Below are 21,980 nucleotides of genomic sequence, written 5' to 3'. Positions count from 1 at the left end.
GAGGGGCACCTGCCAGATGCCAGCCAACGCTCTCCTGTATGTGGTCTCTGTTGGCCCCTACTGGGAGGTGTCTCCTAGTCAGGATACGTGGGGGTCAGGGACCCACTAGGAGATGTCTCCTAGTCAGGATACACGGGGGTCAGAGACACACTTGAGGAGGCAGTCTGTCCCTTATCAGAGCTCGAACGCTGTGCTAGTTGATCCGCTGCTGTCTTCAGAGCTGCCAGTTAGGGACATCTAAGTCTGCTGAAGCTGCGCCCACAACCGCCCCTTCCCCCAGGTACTCTGTCCCAGGGAGGTGGAAGTTTTATCTATAAGTCCCTGATTGAGGCTGCTGGCTTTTTTTCAGAGTTGTCCTGCCTGGAGAGGAGGCGGTCTGGCTGCAGGGGCCTTGCCGAGCTGGGGTGGGCTCCGCCCAGTTTCAACTTCCCAGCAGCTTTGTTTACACTGTGAGGGTGAAACCACCTACTTAAGCCTCAGCAATGGTGGATGCCCCTTCCCCCACCAAGCTCAAGCATCCCAGGTTGAGCTCAGACTGCTGTGCTAACCAGGAGACTTTCAAGCCAGTGAATCTTGAGCTTACTGGGCTTCGTTGGGGTGGGACCTGCTGAGCCAGACCACTTGGCTCCCTGGCTTCAGCCCCCTTTCCGGGGGAGTGAACGGTTCTGTCTCGCTGGTGTTCCAGGTGCCACTGGGGTATGAAAAAAAACTCCTGCAGCTAGCTTGGTGTCAGCCCAAATGGCCCCCCAGTTTTGTGCTGGAAACCCAGGGCCCTGGTGGCGTGGGCACCAGAAGGAATCTCCTGGTCTGCAGGTTGCGAAGACTGTGTTAAAAGTGCAGTATCTGGGCTGGAGTGCATGGTACAGTCCCTAATGGCTTCCCTTGGCTGGGAGAGGGATTTCCCCATGCCCTTGTACTTCCCAGGTTAGGTGACGCCCCACCCTGCTTTGGCTCATCCTCCTTGGGCTTCACCCACTGTCCAATCAGTCCCAGTGAGATGAACCTGATACCTCAGTTGGAAATGCAGAAATCACTCACCTTTGCGTCGATCTTGCTGGGAGCTGTTCCTATTCGGCCATGTTGCCAGCCAAGGTCAACTTTTTTTTTTTTTTTTTTTTTTTTTTGAGACAGAGTCTTGCTCTGTCGCTCTGGCTGGAGTACAGTGGCGCAATCTCGGCTCACTGCAAGCTCTGCAAGGTCAACTTTTTTAGATCCCACATATGAGTGAGAACATGTGATATTTGTCAGAAATGTCCATTTTAGAAATCACTTGTGTATCTGTGTTTCTAAAGATTTGTAGTTTTCTTCTTGTTGGCTCTAAACGTTTATTTTTCAGTTTATTCCTAACATTAACAATGTTAATGATAACATTGTTGTCATTAACAATGAGGTTGTATAATTTTTTTTCTAATTGGTTATTATATATAAAAATTATTTTTCTATTTATGTTTATTTTATAACTGACCTTCATTTAGTTTTGACTAGTATATGATATAAATTATACACTTTTTAAAATAGCTGTATCGTATTCAATTTATACACCATTTTTAGACTTAAAAGAACAGTTAGATCTTTAACTTGAGATGCTTCACCTACTGGATGAAGATGTCTATATGCCTCATTTTTTTTTTTTGTCAGTGGTAAAATGATCTGAAACAATGTATGACCTGTAAAGTATTACCCTTGAACCTATTATGCTTTGGATATGAAATTAGAGGATATTGTTTATTATAACTGAATTATTACATTTTATATACATTTATTCTACTAAACTTTGTTGTAAGTACTTGACCCCAGAACCAGTTTATAGGATTCTGATTGTAAAACACTTGAATATATTGTTTTAAGCTTGTTTTATGAAATTTTTGACATACTATAACAAAGTATTTTTAAGATTCCAAGGTCTAGAGAAGAAAAAGATACAAATTGGTTATAAATCTAATGTCAAGTCTAATATTGTCTTAATATTAAATCGAATATTAAGTCTGCATTTTTAAAATTATACTTTAAGTTCTGGGGTACATGTGCAGAGCGTGCAGGTTTGTTACATAGGTATACATGTGCCATGGTGGTTTGCTGCACCCCTCAACCGTCATCTACATTAGGTATTTCTCCTAATGCTATGCCGCCCCTAGTCCCCACCCCCGACAGGCCCAAGTCTATAGTGCATTTTAAAGAAAGATTTTTATCTTCAGTATAATTGCAAATAAGATGCTGTAACTCGAATTGTCTGAACTGACAGCTTGGAGACTCATTTTCACTTTTTCACAAAATCCTATTGTTTCAGTGAGACAAACAACAAAATCAGTAATACAAAAGCAATGATCTGTCCAAAGGAACACAAAGAAAAAAACATATTATTTTATACTGTTTTGCTTATATTGTTTTGCTTTTTTTTTTTTTTTAACAAAAGGAAACCTGGTATTATCTTGCAGTTTATGACTAACATAGTATAATACTCATTTGCTGCTTCTGAAGTGCCACAGAAATTTCTAACATAAATTGAAGAAAAATTGACACCAACATTGTGTGTGTGTGTGTGTGTGTGTATGTGTGTGTGTGTGTGTATTTCTGAGCTGGCACAGCCATGTGTAGCATTTGGTCGTGGTTCTTTTCACAGGATGAGCTGTTAGCCAGCTTCACAGACCCTTGGGTATCATGTAGCCTCGTTCCTCCTCCTAGTGCTCCCATCTCTCAACACTGTTTGCTTTCAGTTTGTTCATGCAAGTTCAACGAAAACACCTTCACTTAGATTCTTCCTTATGCATGTTTATAATACCATAATAATTATTTTTTAAAACCCAAATTGTCCTGTTTTCTTAGCTCTTCATCTGAAAGACTATGAAGACATCATCCCTCCTGTGGAGATCTACTCTCTGCTAGCACTCTGCGCATGTGCCAGCAGAGCCTTTGGGACTTGTTCAAAAGCTTTCATTAAACTTAAATCTTTAGAGACCCTCAGTTCAGAACAGAAACAGCAGTATGAAGACCTCGCTTTAGAAATATTCACCAAACATACTTCAAAAGATAACAGAAAACCTGAATTGGACAGCCTTATGGAAGGGTAGGCTAATTTTAATTAGTGGATGTCATTCTACCTTACTAGAAGCTTGGATTTCTAGATGTACAATGTTTAATGTAGGAAGTAAAGTGCTAAATTTTGAAGCAATTCACATTAACATTATACCCTATTTTATTTATTCTTACAAGTGTATTCATGCTTTTATTTTTTCATTGTAAGAAAGGTTTTTTCTTGAAAAAACTTTTTTAAATGAAAGTATTTGACATTAATCTTGGAATTTTTATTCTTTAGGTTTTTTTAAGTGTATTAAATAAATTAAGTTAGACTAATGAGAAGTTTTAAAGTATAATGAATTGTTTCTCCCCTTGTTTTACAGTGGAGAAGGGAAACTGCCAACATGCGTTGCCACAGGAAGCCCGATCACTGAGTATCAATTCTGGATGTGCAGTGTATGCAAGCATGGTGTCCTTGCCCAGGAAATAAGCCACTACAGCTTCTGCCCCTTATGCCATAGTCCAGTGGCTTAAAGGAATGATAAACTGTATGTAACTGTAAAATATAGGTAACATATATACATGGCTATATGCTGTATGTGTAATAAGGTTTATTTCTATGAGTTTTGTATGAAAATAAGCCTCATTATTTATAGTTGAATTTTTGCACAAAATACATGTTAATAAAATAATTTTTTAAAGCAATACAACTGAGAAATAATAAGGCTGATTTTCATATAAATGTATGAAAATCAACCATATTTTCTGTCTGCCTCTCTCTTTTGTCTATCTTGTATTTGGTTACATGATACCATGGGAATATTCCAAATAAATATTTTTCTCACAGTGTCAAGGTAACTGAATTCGTTAAAAAATCTTGAAGGGAGTGGGGAGCAGGGGAGGCATGGGAGTGGGGCAAAGTTGAATTTAGAGAATTTTTATAACCCATGTTACAAGGAAGTTAAACAATTGTAATAGCGAAATGAGCTTTCTCTGTAGCCATAGTTAATTAAATAAGCGTTGAATGTCTTCTTTATTATATATTCAGAAGTGAGGCGATGGCATTTTAAGACATTTTTTACAATCTAAATTGTTTCTAATAGCCCTATTCCTCTATTTTAAAACCTGTCCTTTTAGTTTCATTCAAGAGATGGCGTTTGGAATTTACACTTTCATATGATTGTGCAGAAAACTTGGCTCTATTTATAATGAAAATAACAAACAAAAATATCCATTTTGTAGTTATAGCTTCTATTGAAACATTGTCACTAAGCTGGACCCTTCATTTACACAAGTATTGTTGAGGGAGTGATTCTTTCTTGATATGCATCTGTTTTCATGGATTATTAATTTAGAAGATAAACAGTTGTGATCTGTAATGGACCATTTCTTATGTCTTTTATATAGCAAATAATGTTCTCTGTTTATTTCTCATGAATTCCCATTTTGTGGCTAAAGACAGAACTTTGCACTATTTCATCAAGATTATTTTATTGAGGTTTGGCTTACCTTTAGTAGAGGCAATACATAGAGATACGCAACTTTGTTATTGCAGCTACAATACACTTTCTCAATCTGATGTTTTTGTCTTGTAGAGACCAAGGCAAGTTCAGCATGTTGCAGATTGGGAATAGTGAGCTATGAGAAGAGATTTAGAGCCTAGATGAGCTTAGGATAGATAGTGGGCTCATAGGCCTAAATAAAAAGAGGAGACCAGAAGTCTTTGAGGTCTCTGTCTCTATTCATGTGCCTTGTGGAAAATTACCTTTGTACAATGGTAGCCTCTAAATACATTACCTAGCAAGCTATCCCAGAGGTCAAGGAACAGAAAGCCTTACAAACCAAATAAAAATTCTCAAAATACATTGGTTTATTAAGCCAATTTGCAATACACAGTGAGGAACAAGGAGAAAGCAATGATAGATTAACACTGTTAGTGTAGCATGCCAGTGAGGTGGAAAGACCACAACACCTGAATCACAGGTTATGTAATGTTTTTATGTCCTGACTCACACTCTGTCACATAAGCTTTCCCCTAATAGTGGGGTTACAAGGAGGACCAGAGTGGCCGTTTGAGCCAGACAACTCAATCAGATGAAATGTGCCTGAGGCCAACGACGTACACTTGTTCTCTAGAAGGGTCTCAGGGGCCAGTACACTTTTACCACAGTAATAGCTTGCCTATTAGTCTGCTGAGCAGCCATGAATTTTATTGTATTTCTTGGGTAAGGACAGGCCAGAATGAGTGTCACCAGTGGGTAATTGAATCAACTTCTCACACATATTGAGGGCTTTATATGTCTCATGCATACTTAGTGTGTCATGAATATTTGATATCTTTGTGGCTTTTCATATTTTTAATGCTTCATGAATATTTGATATCTCTTTCTCCTTTCTATCTGTGGTCACACATACATGCTCTATTAACTTTTGTCTAATATGTCTCCTAAGTTACTAACTTACTTATCTAAATTTAACACAATGAATTCCAGCTTTCTCATTTGTTTTCTTCTATACCAGAACGAAAAATTTCCCCAAATCAGAAAATCACGTTCTAACAAAGAAGTCTAAGACAATACATCTCCTGTTGAACTTACATCTTTCCACAGGACTTCTATTTTTAGGGATGAGACTATTCTCTGCTTCATCAAGGAAAGAGAAATGTTCAGGGTTGTAGGGATGGCACACTTACTAGCTTTGCCTGTCTGAAAGGTTCCTGCAGGACAGTTTGGTCAGAGCTGCAATTCTTGGTCCATGGTTGAATGCTTGAGTATTTCTTCCTTCCCTTTCCTATCTCAGGAATCAGCTGAGAATTCATTTGATTGTCATGCCTCTGGCCCCTTACTGTGATTTGTTGGTTACACTTTCATTTGCTTTAATTCTAGGATCACCTGTTGAGTCCTCAGACTTCACCTAACTTTGGAAACTCTTTTGGAGCCTTCTCATTTCTCCCTAATTCTGTGCTGCCTGAGCCCTAGAATTTTCCCACCAATGAATTACTCCAGGTAGATTCTGAGTTGCTGGATCTAGTTGATATTTAAACAATATGTAGTTGATATTTCTAATTCAGTTGGATCCAGAAACCAGTATCTTTTAAAACAACTTCTCATACCTTGTGGACCTAATTATCATATATGTACGTGTGTGTGTGTGTGCGCGTATGTATATAGACAGACACACCTTTTTTACTTTTGTAAAAGCTTATGCCTCTTTGGTATCTATATCTGTTAAAGTTTTAATGATCTGCCATAATGTCTTGGGGACCTTTGTCTTGTATGTAAATAGTACTAGAGAAAAAACCTGTATTATGAATTGATCTAGTTGGTTTTATTCGACATGAAGGCAATTTCAAGATAACAACACTAACAAACTCTCCCTTGACTAGGGGGACAAAGAAAAGCAAAATTGACCATAAAAAACAATTACCTGGTGAGAAGTTGCATAAACAGAATTAGGTAGTATACTGAAGACAGCATCATTAAACAGTTATGTTGTTCTCCTTGCAAAAAACATGTACTGACTCCCTTTGAGTAATGCCAAGGAAATAAAACTTGCCCTTAATTACATGTTTCAAAGTGGTGTGGTGGGCCAAAGTATTGAAATGAAGCTGTACAAATAAACAGTGTGCCTAACAAGCAACACAGTAATGTTGACATGCTTAATTCACAAATGCTAATTTCATTATAAATTATTTTGCTAAAGTACACTTTGAAATTATTTTTCTGTATTCCAAGAGCTGAGATCTTAGATTTTATGTAGTATTAAGTGAAAAAATGCGAAAATAATAAACATTGAAGAAAAAATAACTTGTGTTTATTCCACGTTTTCTTTATAACTTATGGAGAACATGGTGTTTGCTTTGTCTTGATTTAAGTATGCTGATGGGGGTTGGTTAGGAGGGTATTGGGCTCCAGAGTGGAGAAGGGAAAGAGGGAGCAGGAGGTACAATAGATATACAGTACCACTTTTGCTACCAAACAAGGGGGAAAAAACCCCAAGAGACTGAATAAATTGCTGTATTATGTCTTTATAATGAGAGCTATCAGCTCCTAAGATATTTCTCTAAAGTTAAAAAAAATTAAATTATACCTCCAGCTGATTGAAGTCCACCCTTTCCACACTGATGTGCAATTATATGAAAAAAAAAAAAAAAAACCCAAAAACAAAACAAAACAAAAAAACAAGTCCATATATGCAGGTACCAATTTCTGGTTTCTTCTTCTGTTCCATTGATCTGTTTGTCTTTCTTTGGCCCAAAGCAGAATGTCTCAGTTATTATAGTTTTTAAAATAGGTCCTGCTGTCTGGTACAAGTCCTACTTTGTTTTTATTCTTCAAAAATGTTTTGTCACTCTCAGTCCTTTGCACTTCTTTTTTACATATACAACCATATAACCGTGCTTAATGACTGCTTTTTTAAAAAAAATACTTCTCAATTGTCATATCTGTTATTTCTTTTTATCATCTTATTGCATTGGCTAGGATACCCAAAACAATGCTGAATAATTAAAGTGATGATACTGGGCATCCTTGTCTTATTCTTAATCTCAAAGGAAATTTTTCAATATTTTAAGAAATCATTGCTTATTATATTTTCTGTAGACATTTTGTCGGTAGGTTTTAATAAGTATATCTTCTTGTCCTAGTTTGCTAGGGAGTTGAATTTTATTAACTGAATTTTCTACATCTGTTGAGATTTTTCTTCAATTTGTTGATGTGGTGAGTTAAGTACTACAAGCAAGAATACTTGATAATGCTAAAAACTGCTATTCACAATAACAATGTAACATGTAAGAGTATCTGTAGACATAACACCTAATATCTATGCTAATAGCGACCACCTTTATAATGCAGAAACTGCAGTGGATGCAACAAAATCAATTAATAGAAATACAGTAATAATGACTTCAATGCAATGTTGTGATGATCTCTTATAGAAAACACACTTGCCACTTGATTTTTCTCTATTTTTTATGTGATGAAATACACATAGCATAAAATTTACTATCTTAACCATTTTTAATTGTTTTTAAATTTAATATTTTACAAGACACGGTCTAGCTCTGTCGCCCAGGCTGGAGTGCAGTGGCACAATCATAGCTCACTGCAGCCTCAAACTCCTGAGCACAGTAATCCTCCCACCTCAGCTTCCCAAAGTGCTGGGATTACAGGCATGAACTCTTGCACCTTGCCTATATTAATCATTTTAAGTGTACAGTTAAAGTGGAATTAACTATATTTATTAAGTACATTCATATTGTACATATTTCACCACTACCACCACCACCACCACCACCATCCATCCATCCATCTCAGAATTCTTTATCTTGCAAAACTGAAACTGTGTGCTCATTGAACAATAACTCCCTATCCCCCTTAAAGCTGTCCCTGGCAACCACATTCTACTTTCTGTCTTTTTTTTTTTTTTTTTTTTTTTTTTTTGAGACTGAGTCTGGCTCTGCCGCCCAGGCTGGAGTGCGGTGGCCGGATCTCAGCTCACTGCAAGCTCCGCCTCCCGGGTTCACGCCATTCTCCTGCCTCAGCCTCCCGAGTAGCTGGGACCACAGGCGCCCGCCACTTCGCCCGGCTAGTTTTTTGTATTTTTTAGTAGAGACGGGGTTTCACCGTGTTAGCCAGGATGGTCTCGATCTCCTGACCTCGTGATCCGCCCGTCTCGGCCTCCCAAAGTGCTGGGATTACAGGCTTGAGCCACCGCGCCCGGCCCTTTCTGTCTTTATGAATTTGACTACTCTAGGTACCTCATAAAAACGGAATCATTCAGTCTTTTTGTGGTTGGCTTAATTCACTTCATGTAATGTCCTCAAGGTTCATCCATGTTGTAGCATGTGGCAGAATTTCTGTTCTTTTAAAGACTGAATAATATTCCATTGTATGAGTATACCACATTTCGCTTATCCACTCATCTGTTGATAGACACTTGGATTGCTTCCACCTTTTACCTAGTGCAAACAATACCGCTATGAACCTGGATGTGTAAATATCTCTTTAAGACCATGCTGTCAGATATTTTGGGTATATACTTAGAAGTGGAATTGCTGAATCAAATAGTAATTTTATTCTTAGTATTTGAAGAAGTGTCATACCATGTGATTGCACCATTTTACATTCTCACCAATAGTGCACAAAGATTCCAGTTTCTTCACATCCTCATCAATACTTATTTCTTCTTAATAGTTTCCATCCTACTGGAATGGTGAGAAGTGGTATTTGATTGTAGCTTCGATTTGCATTTTCCTAATTATTAGTGACATTGAGCATTTTTTCATGTTCTTATTGGCCATATGTGTGTCTTCTTTAGAGAAAAGTCTATTCAAATCCTTTGCCCATTTCTACATTGGGTTGTTTTGCTTTGTTGTTGTTGTTTTTGGAAGTTCTTTGTATATTCTGGGTATTAATCCCTTATCAGATATATGACTTGTAAATATTTTGTTTTATTCCGTGGGTTGCTTTTTTACTCTGACGGTGTCTTTTATGCACAAAAGTTTTTAAATTCTCATCAAGCCCAATTTGTCTAGTTTTTTCTTTTGTTGCCTGTGCCACTGATGTCATATTCACAAAATCATTGCCAAATTCCGTGTTGCTAAGTTTTTGCCATATGTTTTTTCCTAAGAGTTCGTAATTTAATTCTTACATTTAGGTCATGATCCATTTTGATTTAATTTTTGTATGTGTTGTAACAGTCCAACTTCATTATTTTGCAGTGGATATCCAATTTTCCTAGCACCATTTGTTTAAAAAACTGTCTTTATGCCAATAACACACTTGTTTTGGGTAATGTAGCTTTGTAGTAAGTTTTGAAATCAGGAGTGAGTCCTTAAACTTTGTTCTTTTTCCAAAATTGTTTTGGCTATTTGAGAGCCCTTGTAATTCCATATGAATTTTAGGATGGAGTTTTCTATTTCTGCAAAAACATCACTGGGATTTTGATAAGGATTCCATAGAATCTGAAGATTGGTTTATATAATATTAACATCTAAACACTATTGTCTTCTAATCCATGAACATGAGATGTCTTTCCATTTATGTCTTCTTTAATTTCTTTTAGCAATGTTTTACAGTTTTAATTGTACAAATATTTTACTTTCTTGGTTAATTCCTAAATATTTTTTTTGTTTTTGATGTTACTGTAGACGGAATTGTTTTCTTTTTTCTTTCTTTTTTTGAGAGGGAGTCTTGCTCTGTTGCCCCGGCCGGAGTGCAGTGGTGCGAGGCACAGTCTTGGCTCACTGCAACCTCCACCTCCCAGGTTCAAGCGAGTCTCCTGCCTCAGCCCCTTGAGTAACTGGGATTACAGGTGCCTGCCACCACATGTGATTAATTTTTGTATTTTTCATAGATACAGGGTTTTGCCATGTTGGCCAGGCTGGTTTCAAACTTCTGACCTCAAGTGATCCACCCATCTTGGCCTCCCAAAGTGCTGGGATTACAGGTGTGAGCCACCGTGCCTGGCTGGAATTTTCTTAATTTCCCCTTTTGGGATAGCTTCATTGTTAGTGAATAAAAATGCAATTGATTTTTGCATGTTGATTTCATATCCTCCTACTTTCATATCCTCCTACCTTGCTGAATTCATTTATTAGTTATAACCATTTTTAAATAGAGTATTTAGTGTTATCTATATGTAAGAGCATATCATTTGTGAAGAGATAATTTTACCTCTTCCTTTCCAATGTGGATGGCTTATTTTTAAATTATTTTCTCGCTTAATTACTGTGGCTAGAACTTCCAGTGCTGTGTTGAATAGGAGTACGAAAGTGAGCTTCCTTGTCTTGTTCCTGATTTTGTAGGATAATCTTTCAGTTTTTCACCATTGAATATGATGTTCACTGTGTTTTATACACATCTTTTATTATGTTGAGGCAGACCCCTTCTATTCCCTGCTTGAGTGTTTTTGTCATGAAAGGGTTTTGAATTTTGTCAAATGCTTTCTCTACCTAAATGGAGGTGATCATAAAGTTTTTTTCCTCCATTCTGTTACTGTGCTGTATTACATTGATTTTTTTTCCTCAACTGCTATTGATTGATTTTCATGTGTTGAATTATCCTTGCATTTCTAGGAATAAATTCCACTTGGTCATGGTGTATAATCCTTTAATTATGCGACTAAATTCAATTTGCTAGTATTTTATTGAAGATTTTTGCATCAAAGTCATAAATGATATTGATCTGCAGTTTTCTTCTAGTGTCTGTGTTTGGCTTTGGTGTCAGAGCAGTGCTCGCTTTATAGAGTGATTTAGAGTTTTCTTTCCTTTTCAGTGTTTTGGAAGAGTTTAAGAAGGACTCGTGTTGGTTCTTCCTTAAACATTTAGTAGAATTCATCAGTGCAGCCACCAGGTCCAGGGCTTTTCTTTGTCAAGAGGTTATTTTTAGATTACTGATTGAATCTCCTTACAAATTACAGGTTAATATGGTTTGTCTGTGTCCTCACCCAAATCTCATCTTGAACAGTAGCTCCCATAATTCCCACATGTTGTGGGAGGGAGCCGGTGGGAGATAATTGAATCATGGGGGCAGTTTCCCCCATACTGTTCTCGTGATAGTGAACACGTCTCACAAAATCTGATGGTGTTATAAGGGATTTCTCCCTTCACTGTTCTTTCATTTTCTCTTGTCTGCTGCCATGTAAGACATGCCGTTTGCTTTCTGCCATGATTGTGAGGCCTCCCCAGCCACGTGGAACTGTGAGTCCATTAAACCTTTTTTCTTAAAAAAACAAAAAACCCAGTCTTGGGTATATCTTTACTAATAGCGTGGAACAGAATATTACACAGGTCTATTCATATTTTCTATTTCTTCATGATACAATCTTGGTAGGTTTTTTGTTTCTAGGCATTTGTTCATCTAGTTTGTGCCATTTTTCGGCACACAATTGTTCATAGTACTCTCTTATAATCCTCTTTATTTCTGTAGAATTGATGGTAATGTTCCCATTTTCATTTCTGATTTCAGTAATCTGAGTCTTTTTTTTCTTAGTCAATTTAGCCCAAATTTTACTAATTTTTGTTAATCTTTTTAAGAACCAACTTTTGGTTTTGTTGATTCCATTTTTCTGTTTTATCTGTTTTGATTTTGTATTATTTTATTCCTCTGCTAGCTTTGTGTTTGCCATTGGTTCTTGATATTTAATGTTAACATGTTTTACTTTTTTATAAATCTGTTAATATTCCAACTGTTTTTTAATATAATTGCTTTCCTTTGTAATCCTGTTTTAAAACACTTGAAAACACTGAAACGACATAGGCCTCACCACACTTGCAAAGGTGCCATAGCACAAAAAAGGTTAAGATTTTTACTCCTATTTAGAACCCCCCCTTCCCAAATCCCCAATTTTCATTACATATACTGCTATTTTCCTCTTAGATCACTGGTTTTTAGACACATAAATATCCCTGTTGTTCCTTGAACAGAACAAAGCATAACTTCTACTCAGGTGCAGGGGCTCATGCCTGTAGTCCTAGCACTTTGGGAGGCTGAGGTGGGCAGATGTCTTGAACCCAGGAGTTGGAGATTAGCTTGGACAACATGGGGAAACTCATCCCTACAAAAAATACAAAAATTGGGCCAACCACTTCCGCCCAGGTTCAAGGGATTCTCGTGCCTCAGACTGCGGAGTAGGCTGTGATTACAGGCACCTGCCACTATGCCCGGCTAATTTTTTGCATTTTTAGTAGAGACGGGGTTTTGCCATGTTGGCCGGGCTGTTCTCCAACTCCTGACCTCAGGTGATCCGCCCGCCTCGGCCTCCCAAAGTGCTGCGATTACAGGCGTTAAGTCACAGCGCCCGGCCATCTCCACCTTTTCTTATCTCCCAAAAGAAATAACATCTCTGGCTTTATATAGAATAGTGTATACTGCCACATCAGTGTTTGAGTCATTCCCCAGAGGAGAGGGGAACTACCCCTCCATTTTTTTTTTTTTTTTGCAACATCTCATCTTCCTTTTGCTGTTGCTTCCCCCCACACACACTTGGTTTTCTTCTATCCTATACTTCAGATTTCTGTTTCGTGTTTTTTTTATATTGAAAAGATGACACTGCCCCAAGAAGCACAAATAAATGGGAACTGAAAAAAATTTTCTTAAAAAAAATTTTATTTATTTAATCTCTTAAATCACCTGGAATGAATATTATGTCAACTGGGAGCTTAAATGCTTAAATGTATTTTACCCCAAATGGTTAACTAATCCTCCCAATAGCACTCATTTGAATAATCTGTCCTTTTCTCCATATATGTTACATGTCTTTTACAAAATACAGCCTATTTGGGGCATGTTTCTGGGCTTTTGTTCTATTGAGCTGTCCATTTGCTTACTTTATTTTTTGTAGTTTTCCAATCTTTCAATTTCTATCAGTGTTTATTTAACATTAATCCACTGTATTTGTATTTTTTCAGTGGTGGTAAATGGAAAAAATTAAAAATCTAATGAAAGCAGCCAAAAAGCACACAATTTATGTCCTGTTAAGACTTCTGCATGCAAGTATCATGCTCCAAATATATTTTTCATCTTTACTTTTTCTGACGGAAAGGGCTCAAGTACTTTGGGAAGCAAAACAGAATTGACAGACCCCGAAAAGATACACAGCAGGCATGTAGGGTAGCGTGGGTGGCAACTGTTCTTACATAATTTTAATTTGAATTAAACGTAATGTAACTAATAAATTACTTTTTAGATTTCCCTTTGCCATAAACAGGGAATATAACTAACATCAAAGATTCCAGACTCTCGACACAATATACTACTAATCGTAACACAGTTCTAGAGAATCAAAAAAGGTAGAGAAGTTTGGACCGCGGAACAGACCTGGTGGAATGTCGACCCAAAGCGTTTCAGGGTAGACAAAGCCTACCGAGAACACCCTAAACGCGGAGTTTTGCTAAGTAGGGGACGCTGAAAGGCAAGGGAGCGACAGGAAGCCCGCAGGCTAATTCGCCATTAAGAAACAGAACCGTGGCTTCTCCCACCTCCAGCGTCATCGGCCCCCAATCCACTGTAACAAACGGATAGTGTCTCGCAGCATCAGACAAGGGACTTGGAAATCAGTTTGAGACCACTCATCTGCTCCTCTTCTAACAAACGAGGAAGGCGGGTCCAAGCGCGGTAACAACATACTTCACAGGGCCCACTGCAAACGCCCTCCCTGCAGCGGAACAGTTATCTCGCGAGATGACGGGTCCCCAGAAGTCACAAACCTAGCGCCAAGATTGGCTGTCAAGGTAGAGTCCAGGGTGCGGAAGTGGCTTTGTGGTGCCACCTTTGGCCGCTCAGAGGTCAACACCCATTCTACACCGAAAACTAGGCCTTGGCTGCTATGGAAGGACAGCAGGGGGAAAAAAGCCACGCAACCCTAACACTCGCCCAGGCTCATTTCAACAAGGGCGAGTACGCGGAGGCCGAAACGCTGTACTCCGCTTACATTCGCCAGTGCGCCTGCGCGGCCTCCAGCGGCGAGAGTCCCGGGAGGTAACTATCGCGAGACCTGGGGCCGCAGCGACCCTGGGTGGAGGCGACGTTGCGGCTCTCTGGGCTCGTGTTTTCGCTGCTGGAGCTCACGGGCGGCGCCTGTCGTAACCCAGCACTAGGACTGAGCGGGCCGACGTTCGTCTTTCTAGAAAGGCCTAGGCGAGGCCTAGGATGAGGGCGGCGGAGAACGCGGGGAGGGAGCCCACCCGCGAAGAGCCGTCTGCCGCGACGGTGCGGGGAGCTTCCGGGAACCGAACTCCCTGAGGGCTCCTCGGACGCGGGCCTCCGCTTTTCACCCCGCCGTCTCTCCTTCCACGTTCCTCATTCCGACCCAAAGACTTAGGACAGATAGGGATTTTCCACTTGTGATTTTAGCTGGCGGGAAATCCGCGACTTGGGAAGGGAAGGTGTCACGGCTGCGTAGGGCCACGGTACCGCGACTCCCACCTCAGTGTCACAGCGCTGGCTTTTGGTGGTGGTATGAAAAACGTTTATGTAGAAAAGAGCATAACGAACGTCTAGGTGTTTATCGCTTGGCTTAAGCATTAACAGTTTGCCCATCGTATTCATCCATGGGTGTTTCAGAAGGAACTTCCATATCGTCGAATAGTTACTTAATATCAAGTAGTCAGTGTTGGAACCTTTCTGATCGACTAATAAGGTGTTTTGTTATTTGGTTCGCTTTTCGCAGTTGGTTCAAGTCAGGATACACATCAAGTCTTTTTAAGTCTCTCCACCTTCTCTTCCTAACACAGTTTTTCCTTTGTTAAGGAAACCGATTCTTGTGTCCTTTGAATTTCCGCGTTTTGGACTTGCTGACTGAATCTCTTCTGTCATTTAATGTGGTCATCTGTCTCATACTGCTGTGAATTGGTAGTTAAACCTTGAGGTTTGATCCAATTGAATTCAGATTCAGTATCATGGCAAGACTACTTTTTAGGTGGGTACACGTGTATACTTTCACCAGGAAGCACATAATGATTGGCTAGCTTTCTTTTTGTGATGTTAGCAGCTTCACCTGCTACTATCTGCTTACCCAAAGCATCTTTTCGGCTTGTGCCTGGATGTGTAGCATTTGTTTATACTCCAAGTCTTGCTTGATGGGGCTTGTTGATGGTACGGAGTGGACCAGGATGAGAAAAGAACAGAGGGGTTGATTGAACAGCTTTTTGAACAGTTGTGAGTTGTCTGTTGTGGAGTTGAGTTTTCTAGACAGGATGCCAGCTTGTCTTTTGTATGAGGCTTCACTGAGGACTTGATTCTTAATCCTGTTTGTTACACTTGTATGAAATTAAACCGGAAAGATAAAATTACCTTCTCATTTCAATAACACACGAGAATAATAATAGACGTTTCTGAACAGATAATAAGATGATACCATCTACTTTCCTCAGTGCACCTTTAGAAAGCTAAACTATTCATGTTTCGAGCTCTAAGAATAGACTTATCTAGTAGATTTAAAAAAGTATTCATAAGCACCAGGTATACTGATGCTGTCTAGTCTTGTTATTCTTCCTTCTTTGCACATCTCAGCCTAAGAACACAAGTGTCTGTAGCAAATGTAATAGCTATGCCTTACCAGCACAGGAAAGACAGTTTGTCATAGCCCAGTCGAAGGGATTTGAATTCCAGTCTTGGCACTGCCACATGGCTAATGTCTCAGCCTGTTTTTCATCTGTAAAATAAGCTTTGGTAAAATTCTAGGAACTCATGGATTGAAACTGAATTCTGTCGTTTCAACTTTTTCCCTTCGATTTATATTCTGGAGCTTACATTTATTTTTTAAGTATTGGGTCACTGAATCATTTTGAAACAATATTTGCAATTTTTGAATGCCTTGCGTTTTGAACAGTTTGTGATGTTTTCTTTTAATATCTAAAGTATAGCTTTAGTCATAAACCTGATTTCCAAAATACTATTTTTTTTGCGAAAGTTAGCAAATCCTAAAAATTCACATTTGGGCTAGGTAACTTAAATGAATTCCATTATAATAAATGCTATCATTACAAAAATTTTAATATTACAAAATATTTCAGCTTCAACTGTTGGTCCATTTCTTTAAAATATGAAACAAAATTTCCACATGAAAAAGCCTTTTAGAAGTTGATTTAATAAGATCTAATTCTAAATCTAACATTTTATGATTCTCTGAATATATTACGAATATATAATTAGTATTAAAAACTTATAACAATAATTCTGAAACTTTGATTTAATGACTAAAACCTTACTGGCATCCTGAGATTGCGTTTTTCTTCAAACTCTCTACTGGGAGCAGTTCAACTAGTGTCATGTCAGACATAGGTGAAGGGGAGTGGTGCCCTCTTGTAATCTAGGTTTTAACAGGGGTGCTTAGTGGCATTCAGAAGTATCCTTACACCCAGTCTCTATCATAGCTCATAGAATAGACAATTTCTAAAATTGCAACAGTTCCTCTCCATCGTTAGCAAACTTGGCTGAAGGAGGCCCTTGGGCTGTGAGTGCCTCTTAGGGTAGCAGTAGTTACAGTGCCTGTCTGAAATCTCAAGACACTACTCAAGAGAAGTACCTTTTACTTACATTAACTGCATTCACAGATATTTTTGGAGGACTATACTTTTTACTACAGGGTATTACAAAGAAGTGACAGATGAGTTCTGTGTTTGGTTCTAATTTGAGAATTGCTTTGGGAAAAAAGAAAGGGAAACAGAATTATCCCTGACTCAGAGCAGAGCCACTAATGCTCTCTGTGCAGACTATTTGTCCTGTGCATAGAAAGGTTCAGGGCGGCCAGGGGCTGTGACCTGTTGAGCTGGCGGCCGGTCAGAGCTACCTGGGTGTCCAGCCCAGGAAAGGCTGCTAATTTAAAGCTCTTTGGGCAACCTCTGGTGCCCTCAGGTGCAGAGCCAGTTCCGCACAAAGGACATCCAAACTGACTGAAGCCCTGAGGGGGCTAAAGGAGCCCACCCTCCTAACAGGAAGCCAGCCTGGCATTGGGGAGGATGCCAGCTGAGGCTGGAGGGAGGGCAACTCTGTCCCCAGAGATAACTTCCTGGGGATCATAGCATGTTGAATTTTCACCTAGCGTTAACTTTAGTTCTTTATTGGTGGAAAATGATTTCAAATCTCATTGTTTTAAGATCACTTAAAAATTTGAGAATGAAATTGTTTCACATTGTGACATGTCCATAGCATACTTGGGCTTTTCCTTCATTGCTTAGCATTTAACTGATCTGTCTTCTTTGCCCTGCTGGTGTGTGCTTAGAAAAATGAAAAATCATTTTAATGTTATATTCAGCAGGACAAGTTGGTAGTGAACACACTAGAAAGTTAGTATGCTTTTCAGGTTGACATTGTAGTGGTATAACCCTACAAAAGTAGATGACAGGGTTACACAGAAATTGCTTTTAGCTCTTTATTTATTTGTACGGTTTTTCTTCAGCTTGGATTTTCAGTGTTGATGCTGCATGTTATAAGGCTGTGAAGTTTGACAATACCCAAAAGAGAATGAAAGTGGAAATGAGAGGAATTTGGTAACACAGTGTTTTTAATGTGAACTTTTTGTTTAAAGCAAATGCAGCCCTGAGGATTTGGCTACTGCATATAACAACAGGGGGCAAATCAAGTACTTCAGGGTTGATTTTTATGAAGCCATGGATGACTACACATCTGCCATAGAAGTCCAACCCAATTTTGAAGTTCCATATTACAACAGAGGGTTGATACTGTATAGGCTGGGTAAGAATTTTTTTTCTTTTTGGGTTTTGTCATTGACTGTATTCTGTTACTTCAGAGGTCTCAAATATTGTAAAACTAACGTAGTAATCAAATTTTAAAGTTCTGTGAAATTTAGGTTTAGAGCTTGGAACAAAGGAAGCGTCCCTGAGTTTATTTTAGGCTTTTGATAGGCGTTATAGATCACAGCAGAGCACTGGGGTGGGAATTGGACCTGGGCGCAGGAGCCAGGGTGACCCCATTACTTTGTGCTTGTGCATTCCCAGCTGTGAAATGAAGGCAATTCAGTCGATCGCCTGTGAAACTTTTCTGAGTTAAAATCTTTGAAGACACACAAGACAATAGAAAGTGAAGTTTAGATTCTTGGATTAAAGGGACCATAGGTACTGTTTCTCATTAAAGTGTCAAAAAGAAAATTAGTTTCCTGTTTCTTAATTTTACTGCAGTTATGTAAAACAGGCGATACAGTTTTGTTAAAATTTTAAGATGATTGATAATATTTACCTGTTAAATCTCAATAAATAAACCCATAACTAATTTTAGGTGTATTATTCCCTAAGGGCACACAAAATTACTTTGATATACACATCTCTATATTATTAAGATAAAAAAGTTTCCTTTACTAGAAGTGACTGAAAGCTCATAAATATAAAAGCAAAAGTACGTGTATCAAAGCTTTGCCATGAATAATATATAGAAATACTCAGTTTCTTTTCTCTTTTCCATTTTTTGGGTTCTGGTACAGGATATTTTGATGATGCTTTGGAAGATTTCAAGAAGGTCTTAGACTTAAATCCTGGATTTCAAGATGCTACTTTGAGCTTAAAACAGACTATTCTAGACAAAGAAGAAAAACAAAGAAAAAATGTTGAAAAAAATTATTGAGATTTTTAACTTAATGGAAGTATTGATTCATGATCATTACATCTGCATCTAGTTATCAGTAATTTAAAATAGATATTGAGCTATTTTGATTTATATTTAAGAAATTAATACATTAGCACTGAAAGTTAAATAGTGTGTTTAAGGTAATTTCAGGTTGAATGGATTTTTTTATGAAGTGTAAATAATACCAATGTATAAGTGTATATTATTAAATATTACAGTAAAAAGGAATGTGGTGTTTTCCTCAGTAAAACTATTTTTGTGATTTTTTTATTCTCAACTATTTTAAAAATGTTACATCTACAGAAAAGTTGAAAGTATAATAAAATAAACTCTTCAGTTAAATTCATGAGTTGTTAATATTGTGCCATATTTGCTTTTTCTATTTAAATACATAACTTTTTGCTGAACCATTTGAAAATAAGGTGCCGAGGTCACAGTACTTTGCCTCTAAATATTTCAGCCTACATTTTCTAAGATTGAAGACATCCTCCTTTATAACCACAACACCATTATAATACCTAATAAAATGAATAATTCTGTAATGTCAGCCATATCCAGCCCATGTTCCAAAGTGTGTAGATTTTTATTTGGATCTAGAGTCAATCAGGTTTCATTGCATTTTTTTTTTTTAATGTCTCTCTCAGTTCTTTTAATCTAGTTACCTGTCCATTTTCTCCCCCTAGCATTGGCTTTGAGAGTAAGGCTGTTTTATATAGCTAGGCTAGAGGGACATAATATTTAGGGTTAAAAATAAACATGTCCTACCAGAGAACAATTTGAAAGAGTTCAGCTTGAATTACACTTGATTTTCTCAAGTAATCATTGATAAAATGGGTTAAGATTTAAATATTGAACATAGTTTTGTGTCTCTGGATAATGGCAATTGTTATCAACATTTACTGAATACTATAAGCCAAGCACTGTTCAAATCATAATAATTTGGTGATCAGGTAGGAATGTATAAAAAAGTGAGGAAATGACAAAAAGCACTTACTAAATATAAAGCTTAAAAAAAATCTCTTTTATTTAGGTGCTGCCAACAATTAGGCCCTTATGAGGCTATCAAACACCGGGAAGAACTTGAAGGGAAAATAAACTAAAGGCAGCCATATGCTATCTATATTTTTTGTTCTTTATTGTTTGGCTTCCAGAGATTTAGACCCTGCATCTCAGATCTCCCAAACTAGTTTATTACTGCTATGGAAAAGCTGTTCTGTAGTGGAAATTACCCTAATCAGGAGAAAGGAAAGTGTCTTTGCTTCGTGTCTCCAGAGGAAGGCGCAGAGTAACTTCTGTGGCCTCAGATGTAATCATCAGCAGCCTTAAAATATTTTTTTTTGGTATGTGTATGAGTAATCTCATGAGGCAGAAAAAGTAATTGCCCTGTTTGTAGCTCATAAGCAATATCTGGCAAAATACATGGAGAATTTGGGCTGTAGGTAAGTGAATATTAAGAGGAAATTAAGTTTCATGGCCTAGAAATAAAGTGTGTTTCTGGAATTATTCACACTTTCCAAAATGGTTTATCTTATACTGGAAATCTAAAAAAAGTTCTAAAATTGCATGAAAATGTAGAAAAATCCCTCTTAGGAAAACTCTTTAAAAAGTTCCCTAGACCTTGGGAGGGAAAGCTTTAAGCCATTCCACCCAGAGAAGCAAATGCTTAATGTTTAATTTTATTTTCTCTTGACTCATATTCTCTTTACTCTTGACTGGGATCAGATGGAATATGAAAAGGAAAAATTGTTTAAAATTTTCATGTGGTTAGATTTTATTCAAAATTTCTTCATCCTTTATCAGAAAAAAAAAAAACAGTCACTGAAGTTTAGAATCAGCAGTTGCTGATTGGAGACCCAGGCATTCATTTTCTCTTGTTACTGGAAATAAAGAATAATTCATTTAGCTTGTTTAGCATTGAAACTTTAGGCATTATTCAGATTCTAAGTTTCTGACTGACCAAATAATACCCTGGATATTTACCTTAAAAGACATTCATTACCATTCATATTTCCCACATTTCAGTATTTGTCATTTCCTTTTTCTAGTAGAAAAGTATGTTTTCCATTTTTTTCCTTTGTAAAAACAAAAGAATTGTGGTTTAAGGTTTCTCTTTCACAAAGTGAGGTAAGATAGGATAAAATGGATTTAAGTTACTTTTGAGTTTAGAATATTACTCCTAACAGTAGTTGGAAAGTGTGGAGCTATTTTTTTTCTGAAATTTGGAACTGAATAAAACCCTTTACTTTATGATAGCAAAGCAAATACCCAAGTCAGTCTTTAGTCATTATCTACTTGCTCTTTTGCTCTTTTTTGGTTTTCTGTTTTCATTGGCTTCTCAACCCTCTCAATCCTAAATGTAGTCTTGGCTCCCTGCCATTTTGCAGGTCTTAAATCTTTCTTGGTGGGCCTGATATATTTCAACCCCACCTACCACTCAGCATTTACGCTGATTCGTGTCTCAATGTCTCCCTTTCTGCCAAGTCTAGCCCCCTTAAAAATTTAACTTGAAAGTAAACAGTTCCTATATAAACCGTAATAGCATGATTTTTTTTTTTTTCTTTTTTGAGACAGGGTCTCACTCTATTGCCCAGGCTGGATTGCAGTGGCTTGATGACAGCTCACTGCAGGCTTGACCTCCCTGGGCTCAGGTGATCCTCCCACCTCAGCCTCCTAAGTAGCTTGGACTATAAGCATGCACCATCATGCCCAGCTAATTTTTGTATATTTTGTAGAGATGGGGTTTCACCACATTGCCTAGGCTGAGCATAAATGTTTACTATGCTAGTTTTTTGTTTTATTGAGAATAATTCACATATCATGTAGTTCACCCATTTAAAGTATACAGTTCAGTGGTTTGAAGGTAAATACAGAGTTTCGGCACCA

General features: G+C 37.9%; 2 protein-coding genes across 4 annotated transcripts in view; both read left to right on the top strand.

Moving 5' to 3' along the window:
- Positions 1-6,818, top strand: part of WDR35 (WD repeat domain 35) — a 67,627-nt gene extending 60,809 nt beyond the window's left edge. The window contains exons 27-28 of one of the 2 annotated variants that reach the window (XM_025354807.1): positions 2,824-3,064; positions 3,399-6,818. In XM_025354807.1, coding sequence (XP_025210592.1) covers positions 2,824-3,064; positions 3,399-3,549 — 392 coding nt within the window. In that variant the 3' untranslated portion in view covers positions 3,550-6,818. The remainder of the gene's footprint in view (positions 1-2,823; positions 3,065-3,398) is intronic. The other variant, XM_025354808.1, reaches the window with a different exon arrangement.
- A 6,826-nt stretch (positions 6,819-13,644) lies between these two features.
- Positions 13,645-19,441, top strand: TTC32 (tetratricopeptide repeat domain 32). Of its 2 annotated transcripts, none has more exons than XM_025354189.1 (3): positions 13,645-15,156; positions 18,046-18,212; positions 18,955-19,441. In XM_025354189.1, exons 1-3 carry the CDS (start codon positions 15,068-15,070, stop codon positions 19,092-19,094), a joined length of 396 nt encoding a protein of 131 aa, XP_025209974.1. In that variant the 5' UTR covers positions 13,645-15,067; the 3' UTR covers positions 19,095-19,441. The 2 variants fall into 2 exon arrangements, with proteins under 2 accessions (XP_025209974.1, XP_025209973.1); XM_025354188.1 differs by having other exon boundaries at positions 14,214-14,495.
- The last annotated feature ends 2,539 nt before the right edge of the window (positions 19,442-21,980 follow it).

The sequence above is a fragment of the Theropithecus gelada genome, chromosome 13 (genome assembly GCF_003255815.1).
Source record: "Theropithecus gelada isolate Dixy chromosome 13, Tgel_1.0, whole genome shotgun sequence".
In the NCBI taxonomy this organism is placed as follows: Eukaryota; Metazoa; Chordata; class Mammalia; order Primates; family Cercopithecidae; genus Theropithecus; species Theropithecus gelada.
The sequence above is the reverse complement of the archived record's forward strand: the minus strand, read 5'-3'. Positions and strand labels throughout refer to the sequence as shown.

Excerpts from the sequence above, each read along its gene's own strand:
- TTC32 (XM_025354188.1), top strand. The coding sequence starts at position 14,344 with ATGGAAGGACAGCAGGGGGAAAAAAGCCACGCAACCCTAACACTCGCC. Across the intron at positions 14,496-18,045 it reads AGCGGCGAGAGTCCCGGGAG|CAAATGCAGCCCTGAGGATT; the intron begins GTAACTATCGCG and ends TTTTGTTTAAAG. Across the intron at positions 18,213-18,954 it reads GTTGATACTGTATAGGCTGG|GATATTTTGATGATGCTTTG; the intron begins GTAAGAATTTTT and ends GTTCTGGTACAG.